This window comes from Colobus angolensis, unplaced genomic scaffold, assembly GCF_000951035.1.
Source record: "Colobus angolensis palliatus isolate OR3802 unplaced genomic scaffold, Cang.pa_1.0 Scaffold32, whole genome shotgun sequence".
Taxonomy (NCBI): domain Eukaryota; kingdom Metazoa; phylum Chordata; class Mammalia; order Primates; family Cercopithecidae; genus Colobus; species Colobus angolensis.
Genome location: NW_012116488.1, coordinates 12,274,676 through 12,283,745, shown reverse-complemented (window position 1 = coordinate 12,283,745; position 9,070 = coordinate 12,274,676). Strand labels below are relative to the sequence as shown.

General features: G+C 50.9%; 1 protein-coding gene across 1 annotated transcript in view; it reads right to left on the bottom strand.

Moving 5' to 3' along the window:
- Positions 1-8,131, bottom strand: part of PRIMA1 (proline rich membrane anchor 1) — a 68,484-nt gene extending 60,353 nt beyond the window's left edge. Inside the window, exons 1-2 of the mRNA XM_011951562.1 lie at positions 8,039-8,131; positions 1-83 (exon numbers count right to left, since the gene is read on the bottom strand). Of these exons, the coding sequence (XP_011806952.1) occupies positions 1-83; positions 8,039-8,131 (176 nt within the window). The remainder of the gene's footprint in view (positions 84-8,038) is intronic.
- Positions 8,132-9,070: the final 939 nt, after the last annotated feature.

The following is a 9,070-nucleotide window of genomic DNA, read 5'->3' as shown; positions in this document are numbered from 1 at the left end:
GGGGGAGGAGGCCGGCACTGGCAGACGTGTCGGCAGCTGTCAGTCACTTTGGAGCAGGACTTCTGGGGCTCACCGTGCGTCACCTGTAAACATGGGCACACGTACCCAACAGAGGGAGAAGACCATAAGGCAACTAGAAGCTGAAACGAGCCCAGGCCACCCTGTCCCCTGCCAGGCTGGGACTTGGGATTCCTCTCCAAGACCAAGGCAGGAAGAATCAAAGTCAGAACAATCAAAGTCAGATTGGTTCAAAGGGGACAATGTTGTTGGCGGCTGGCCTGGCTGGCTGGAGACCAAGGTTTTCTTCCTAGCTTTGCCAGAGACCCTGGGCAAGTGACCTGGATATGAATGAGAAGTCGACAAGAATTTGAAGGTTAACTGGTAGAATTTCCCCATTGTGCAAATGGGTAAACTGAGGCCCAGACAGAAGCAGCTGCCTGAGGGCCTCACACTTGGAGAGTGAGACCCGTTATTTCCTCTGTAATCTAAGCCCAGCCACTTCTCCTGTCTTCCTTGCCACGGCCCAAGGCCAAGCCCTGGCCTTCTCTCCAGCCCTCACTCCTCACGGCCTTTTCGTGTCTACTCTGGGGCAAGGCCCCCCTCTCTTGGGGAGAAACCTCATCCAGTGAGGCCTCTGCTCCTGTGTCCCCACGTGACCGAAGGGAGCAGAACAACCTGCCTGATGCTCTCCACTCGGTGTCCTGGTGGTCTTGTGGGAAGGGCACCACCTCCATCCCCCCAGCAAGCCCCAGATGCCATCCCACCCCTCGTGGGATCATGTGGCCTACAAGGTCTGCAAGGGGCGATCCCTGACAACCTCTTTGGCCCTGCCTCGTCCCATGCTCTCTCCCCGCCATGCTCTCTCCCTGTTTCTCTGCCCTCATTCTCTCCTTTCAGTTTCAGGCCCCTGGCCTCTGCAATTGCTGCTCCAGTGGTGGTAATGTTCTCCCATCCCTACCCCTGCTGTGCCCCTGACTCAGCTTGGCCATGACCTCACAGACGTGTCTCTGACCTCTTTATCCAGCCAGATCCTTTTGTATGGGCTCTCCTGGCACCAGGCTCCCCTCTAGGGGCAGAAATCTACATTTGGATGTTACCTGGTTCATACCTATCTTCACCATGGCATGTGAGCTCGCTGAGGGCAGGGCAGGCTTGGTTCCTTCTCTCTCATTATCATAAATCACCATTTCAGGGAATGCCCACATTTGATAAATCTTTGGTGAATGAATGAATGAATGTGAAAAACTGGGCCACAATCCGTGCCTCTTGAACCCTGGCATGGTGTTTTTCCAGCACCAATCTCAGCTTCCTCATCTGTCAACGAGGAAGGGTAGCCGGAGTGAGCTGGGCTCCACCAGCAGTTCCCAGCCCTGGCTGTACATTGGAATCTCCCTGGTGGTTTTAAAAAATACCCATGCCTGAGCCACATCGATTAAATCAGAATTTTGCAGGTGAAGCTGGGCCTGGGGATTTTGCTTAAGCTTCCCACGTTAAACTTCTTATGCAGAGCCAGCATGGGAACTGGGTGGATGAATTAGACTGACTGCCAGTGTCCCTCGCTATACAGAGTGCCATAAATCCAAGAGTCTGGTGTTTCATGCCTGTCCCAGGGAACAAGCTGGTTTAAAAGCACAAGGAGTTGCCAATCACCCTCCACCTCCTCAATGGCCACGGTTAATTTCTCTGTCATCTCTGAGCCACTAGAAACCAGAACTCCACTTTCCCTGCAACTAGCCCTGTGTGGTCTGCCTTTGAATGCTGATCTAGCCCCTCTGCCACGTGGCAGATCCCCTGGGGCTGGGCGGCTCCCGTCACACCTGAAAGATGTGAAGAAGTAATGTGGGTAACGTCCACTGGGGTGGCAGCAGGAAGTGAGCTGATTTACAGCCCTGTCTTAGTATCCACGAGGCTAAGAGGCTCCTGCTCATCACCTTTTAATGTTTTTAAAGGGCCATTGACTGCATTTCAAACCCTGGAAGGCAATCTTCTCTCCCACTGGGAAGAGCATACCATCAGATGGTGGCCTCTGCTCAATTATTTTACAGAAATGATTAACTCCTTACATGTCAGTGGGAAATCCACCGGCTTCTAGACCGGTGCCATTGTTTGACGTCCCATCATTGAGCCTGTGCCCCTCTAGATTCTGACCTTTCGAGACCCTGGGGTTTGCTAGAAAGCTTCATTCTCCTAACAGCTGGCCTCTGAGCCCACTTCTGCAATGCACTCTACCAAGCGTGTGAACTTCAAGCAAGACCATTGCCAGTGCAATTATTTTCTCAGTCTCAGGTGCAATTTATGAGAGAGAGTTCAAGAGGATCATGTTTGGCCCGACACAATGACCTATTTTTGTGAGAGGATATGAAGGCACAGAGGTATAAGGATATTTAATGTGATGAAGTTCTAGGCAGAAAAATCAGGGCCAAATTTCAAGGCTGCAGGAGGAAGAAGTGAAGGAGCACACTACATTTAAAACATTGATAGTTCTTGCCTGTAATCCCAGCACTTTGGGAGGCCGAGGCGGGTGGATCACCTGAGGTCAGGCGTTCGAGACCAGCCTGGCCAATATGGTGAAACCCTGTCCCTACAAAAAAATACAAAAATTAGCCAGGGTGGTGCACGCCTGTAGTCCCATCTACTCAGGATGTTGAGGCAGGAGAATGACTTGAACCTGGAGGTCAAGGCTGTAGACAGCCAAGGTCATGCCACTGCACTCCAGTCTGGGCGACAGAGCAAAACTCCAGTCTCAAAAAATAATAAATAAATAAATACATTAATACAATTGATAGCTCTGGCCAGGTGTGGTGGCTGACACCTGTAATCCCAACACTTTGGGAGACTGAGGCAGATGGATCATTTGAGCCCAGGGGTTCAACATCAGCCTAGGCAATAGAGTGAGACCTCATCTCTACAACTTTTTTTTAGCTGGGCATGGTGGCACACGCCTGTAGACCCAGCTACTCCAGAGGCTGAGGCGGGAGGATTGGAGGACTGCTAGAGCCCAGGAGGTTGAGGCTGCAGTGAGCTATTGCAGCGCACCACATTCCAGCCTGGGCAACAGAGCAAGACCCTGTTTCAAAAAAAAAAAAAAAAAATCAGTGGTTGTCAGTCTCTTATATAAGGGCCTCTCTGAAATGTGAGCAGGCACAATTGCTTAGCCAACTGTTCTCACGAAAGGAACAAGTCTGGTCTGTCCTTATGCCTGACAGCTGGGCCTCCACTGCTGTGTCCTGAGAGTTTGGTCTAGTCCAAGCCTATGGTATCGGAGCCTGCCTCGACTCTGGGTTACTCAGACCCCATATCCACTTGCTAGCTTCTCTCTATCCTTCAAATCCATCTCTTGAATAGCCTTATTGGGTGTTCATGCAAGAAAAGGACTGAGACTTTTCTCTCTCCTTTTTTTGAGACAGGGTTTCGCTATGTTGACGAGACTGGTCTCAAATCCCTGGACTTAAGCAATCCTCCTTCTTGGGCAAAGCCATCCTAAACCCTCCTCCACCCCAAATTAGACTCCCTTGCTCAGTGCTGCTGCTTTATTCTGCAAACACTTCTGTCTGGGGCATTTCCGTGCTAGTTTGTAATGTGTGTCTCTCTACACTAAGTTGTGAGTGTCTTAGGGCAGGCAGGTCGATGAGTACTTTATTAATCCTGAACAATCATGATTTTCTGAGCCTTACTATGTGTCCATCATGGGTTCATGCTCCCATTTCGCCCTGGGCGTAACCGGGAGAGATGGGTGATATTACCCACTCTTAACAGGTGGCCTGCAGGCTCAGTGAAGCTAAGTGATGTACCAAAGTTGCCCAAGGCCCAGCATTCAGTTGGCGTTCAGTGAAAAGGTGCAATGCTCACCAGTGGAGAAACACAGGATCTGTCCCATTCCCCAGTGCTGGTTCCACTTGATTGGCAGTGCTGTATTTAGACCAATAGAGAGGAAGCCTCGGGTGTCCGGAGCTTGTCTCAACACCTGGCATTTGGTTTCTATCTTGGGGAATGTCTAAAGGAGAAGGAACTTGCCCCTAAAGTAACCTGCTCTTAGCTGGACTTCGTTAAGAAGGAGCAGAGGCCCAGAAAGGTCAGTGACTTGCCTAAAGCCCACAGAACACAGGCTGGTATTGGTACTTCCTGGGACCACTTCTTATTCCAGTTTCACCATCATCTGCCTTCCAGGCCCTGTTCTGCCGTGCTCTCCTGCAGCCAGAATCCTGTAAATGCTGTAGGCTTGAGAGTGGGCTGAGGCACAGGTAATGTCCTGGAGTCTCCTGGATTTGGTACCTGTAGCAGGGGTCTGAGGGACACAGTGTTCCCAGCATCAGTTCCCTCTTCTCCAACCACCGTCCTCCTCCTGGCCAATCAGTGTCCTACCACCATCCTACTCCTGGCCAATCAGTGCAGTTCTGGGTCCAGCAGACGTTGCCTCCTAAATCATCCTTGAATCCATCTACTCCTCTGTTTCCTTTGCTGCCACCTGAAAGAGGCCACCATCAGGTCTCCAGTGGGCAGTACCTGCCTCTCATCTAGGGTTGCCAGATAAAATAAAGACACCCTATTACATTTGAATTTCAGATAAGCAACAAATAATTTTAATTGGGAGAGTTATTATATGGGAGAGATGCTAGGAAAACAATTTGTAGTTTACTTGAAATTCAAAGTTAACTGGATGTCCTGCATTTTATTTGCTAAATCTGGCCACCCTCCCCTTACCTACCTCTTTGCCCCTGCCTTGCCTCCTCCCTGCATCCATCCGTCATGCAGGAACTGGACTGAGATTTCTCTTTCTCTCTTTTTTTTTTGAGACATGGTTTCACTATGTTGTCCAGGCTGGCCTCGAATTCCTGGGCTCAAGCAATCCTCCTGCCTTGGCCTCCCGAAGTGTTGGGATTACAGGTGTGAGCCACTGCAACCAGGCTGGACTGAGATTTCTAAAATACCAACCTGAGATTGTGTCATCTCTTACTTAAAACCCTTTACTTAAAATGACATCCATAGCCCTCAGGATCAAGTCCAAACTGCAGGACACTATGTTAGTGGCTTACAACAGTGGCCTTACCTGGTGCTTCTTTCCCCTGGGTCTTCCAAAGTCCCTTTTTCCTCTGGCCTTGGGCTGTTCCCTCTGCCTGGACACCTCACCCTCATTTGCATCCTAACTTCTCATCCTTCATGTCTCAGCTGAAGCACCACACCCTTCAGGCTTCTATGACTCTTGCCCCTAGTCCAAGCTATTTCTTCTTGCTGAGCTCTCTTGATGATAATTACTTGTTTAATTAGCTCTACATTGCCAAACTATCAGTGCCACGAGGGAAGAGGCCACTAAGCCCCTTGCACTTAACAAAGGGCCTGGCATATAGTAGGCGCCCAATAAATGCTGCCAAATGACTCATCAAAGCTGCAGAGACTGACTATAGAAGGGGTTCAGCATCACTTGGGTCTGGGGTGGCTCCTCATCAGCACACAGAGACCCATAAGGCCAGATAAGGGGCTGTCTCTCTAACTATTGCTTTAGGAAGGCAGCCACAAAGATGATGGCTTCTGGCATCTTTCATGGAGACAGGCCAGCACCACGGTAACTTGATGAGACACACTCCTGTCACACCTAATAAATTTGCCAGCCTGTCATCCTCTTTCCTTGCAAAAAAAAAAAAAAAGAAAAAAAAAAGAATAATCTGGAAGTGAACTTAGAAGAACCCTAAATCACACTAAATCACAAAAGCTCAAAATCTCAATTCCAGACACATGAAACAACAGGGGGGAAAGGCTAAGGAATGCTCCCACTAACCCTTCTGACAATTTAAATGTCGTCTGACTTTAATGATTAAGCTTCTTATCAACTAGCAGCAGCCAGAGGCTTACAGCTGTAAGAATCTGGTGCTTTGGGGGACCCCAGGTCTCTTGCCTCATTGAGGATCCCATTAATCACAGGACTTTGTTATGTTGGCCTTGTCCTTCCAAATGTTCTTCTGGCAAAATGCTCACGGAAAGGCAGATAGCTCTGAGTTTGTTCTCCAGATTAGAGAAACTCCTATGACGTGACAGATTTTATTTTCCCCACTTAAAGAGAAACACATGGCTTCGTGCATTTCCATTTTTCCTCTTCTCTCCTATGTTCCCCCGGATTTAGCTCTTTTGCTTAAAGCCAGATCCATTCATTCCAAAACCCCTTTCCCTTGATTTCTCTGTCCCTATCATTTGTAAATTAATTTTTCCAGTGCCTTAAGCCAAGGTTTTACCCATTCTACTTGTCTGGAGGGTTCCTTTTGAAATTGATTTGTATGAAAATTGATTTGTATTGAGTAAGAGCATCTGAAATACACACACACACATACACACACACACCCCTGCACACACACACACACCTGCTTGTGTAAGTACTGCCTGGCTAAAGGACACTTAAAAAACCGAACGGCTTTCACAAAATTATTTCTTCTGGGAGGAGTGCGGGGTGCTTGTGGGTCTTCTGTTTAGATCCTACTAGCTCACACAGTAGAATTCTAGTCTTGGAGACTGACAACCTCATTATGTTGCTTCCCACCCCAGCTGAAGAAGTCTTATGGAAGAGAGAAAACTGTAAACAAATGAATCTAAAAGCTAAGTGAACTCAATATCTAAGGTTCAGCTAAAAGTTGAACAAGGGAAGCTGGTCCCAAGCCACTGAAGTGTTTAGAAGTGACAAAATCGTGTTTCCTGAGGAGACACAGCTGAGTTTAATAACTGCTGTTTCACACATTAGACAAAGCTGTCAATTCCAAAAGGAAAACAATTGTGAGTGAGATGGAGGCAAGCCAGAGAAGAGAGCAGAAGACGGGGCCTGGGAGTGGGGATGCTGAGCAGCGTCGGACCCCGGCTCTCGATGGGCAGTCACCCAGGCCATCATCCAGGCAGGACTAACTGAGCAAGCTCCCGGCAGGGCCCATCATTCGGGGCAGCTCAGGGACCTCGATAGACTGGCAAGTGGTCTTGCCCCCTTCTCCTTTTTTCTTGGTCTGTCACCCCTACTCAGAGCAGCCATGTGAATGGTCCCCAAACCCCAAAATGCCACCAGGAGAACATGAGGCTACAAATACCCGAGAGTGGATCCTCAATGCCCAAAACAATGAAAATGTCCTCCAGAGCCTGCAGAAAAAATGTCACAGACCACGCAGTGATCAACAGAGTACCTGGTCAGCCAGGCAGAAGAATGGCATTACTATTACTCCTATCAGCAATGGCAGCAACCACTACCGGTTAGTGTGCATCATGGTCCTGGCACTGCGCCAAGTAATCCTTACATATCTCATCCAGTACTTAGAATAGTACAGTCAGGAAGAAGAAACTAACTCTCAGAGAGAGGTTGCCTAAAGCCTCCCAGCTGGTGAGGGACAGAGCTGAAGCTCAAATTCCGGAGCTGACATCGAAGTCCACCTTGTCACCTCTCCACTGTACCAGTGACCATGCACATTCTGGGGGGGACTAGGGAATATATCATTGAACCCTGTCTCTGATCCTAAGAGGTAACTGCAGTTAGTGGCTGCCTGGCCTCTGCCCTGCGATTTAAGGGGCACAGGGTGAGAGATTCAACCCTGGGCAGTCCTGACAGATGGGCCACCACGCATTATCTGTCCACAGCCTCAACTCTGATAGGTACAAGAAACACAGTTGCCTTCTGTGTTGAAAACCAGTTTTAGAAAGGTAATTTGAAGTTCATCAGTGGTTCTGGTGGGAAAGAAATAATATATATCCTTGGGATAACTTTTCCTTGTAAGTTTGTTTCTTTCTCGAATTTCTACCCTAGAATGCTATCATCGGAAGGTATTCTCTGAGCCCCTTTCCATTCCAAGGCCGGCCCGGTCCTGCAGGCTTTAGGCCACAATTGAAGCCTCTCTTTGGAGTTTCTTGTCTTTTCAGGGGTAGGGTATGGGGTACGGTAGCAGCTTTTCTTTTCCCCAGCTTTTCCGAGAACCAATCAGTGGGGCGGCTGCAGGAAGCCAGGGTCTCCGGAGGGAAGGGGCAGCTCTCCCCTCACCCAAGAGGTCCTCCCAGCCAGTGCGCAGCCGGCGCGTCTCACCTGCACGAAGCCCCAGAGCGGGTGGAGCGCGCAGTGCAGCAGCAGCGAGGACCAGCAGCAGCCACGGCCCAGCACCAAGTCCCGGAGGAGCATCTCGGCCAGCGACGCCCGCTCCTGGGGCAAACTGTCAGGAGAGCAAGGCTTGGGTCAGGCGGACATCGCGCGGGCACTTTAGCCGCCGCGCACCAACATACCTCCCATCCCGGATCGGTCGGGCACGCCCCGCACCCAGGGGCACCCTAGTAAACCAAGCCTGCACTTACACTCCAGCTTACACCTTCACTGACTCTTCGTAAATCCCAGATTTCACACTCTTTTCTTAGGCACATCCCCAGAACCCCGCACGTACACTTTAGCTCCGCGCACAGCTCCAGAATATGCGTGCATACCTTGGCCCCATGTACACCTCCAGAAACAGCCAAGCACACTTACTGCGCCCCATTAACCCCTAGAAGCAGCCACGTACAACTCACTCTCACTATGAGTACACTTCAAACCCGGCGGGCACTACTCACACCCACAGAAACAACCGTGCACACCCACTGACTCCTGCCTGCACCCTCGCTGACCCTGCATGCAGGGCACCAAGAAATCTCACGCTGCGTGCACCCTCACTGCCCTGCCGGCCTCATTGCGCACACTGCAACATAGGCACCTCCGTGCGCTGCCCCTTTGCACGCCCCTCCCCAGCCCCGATCTCCCGCTCCCGGGCGTGGGTTCCCCCCACGCCTCCATCTCCGCCCGCACCCTTCTAACGCCTCACGCCACCTTGCCTGGCGGCGGCCCCAGCTGATCCTCAGCTCGCGGAAGACAGGTCCACGTCCCCCACGCGGCAGCTCTGTTTCCCAGCCGCCGGACAGCCCCCATTTAAAGCCAGCCGCCTCCCCAGTCCCCCGCCCTCTAGGCGGGGCCTCGGTCCTCACCTTGGCGGCTGCGCGGGCGCCCGGGGGCTTCACATGCCGGGGAGGAGCTCCCGGCGCTGGAGCAAAAGTTTGCGCGCCGGTTGGGCCTCCCGGGGCGCTGAGCGGAGGA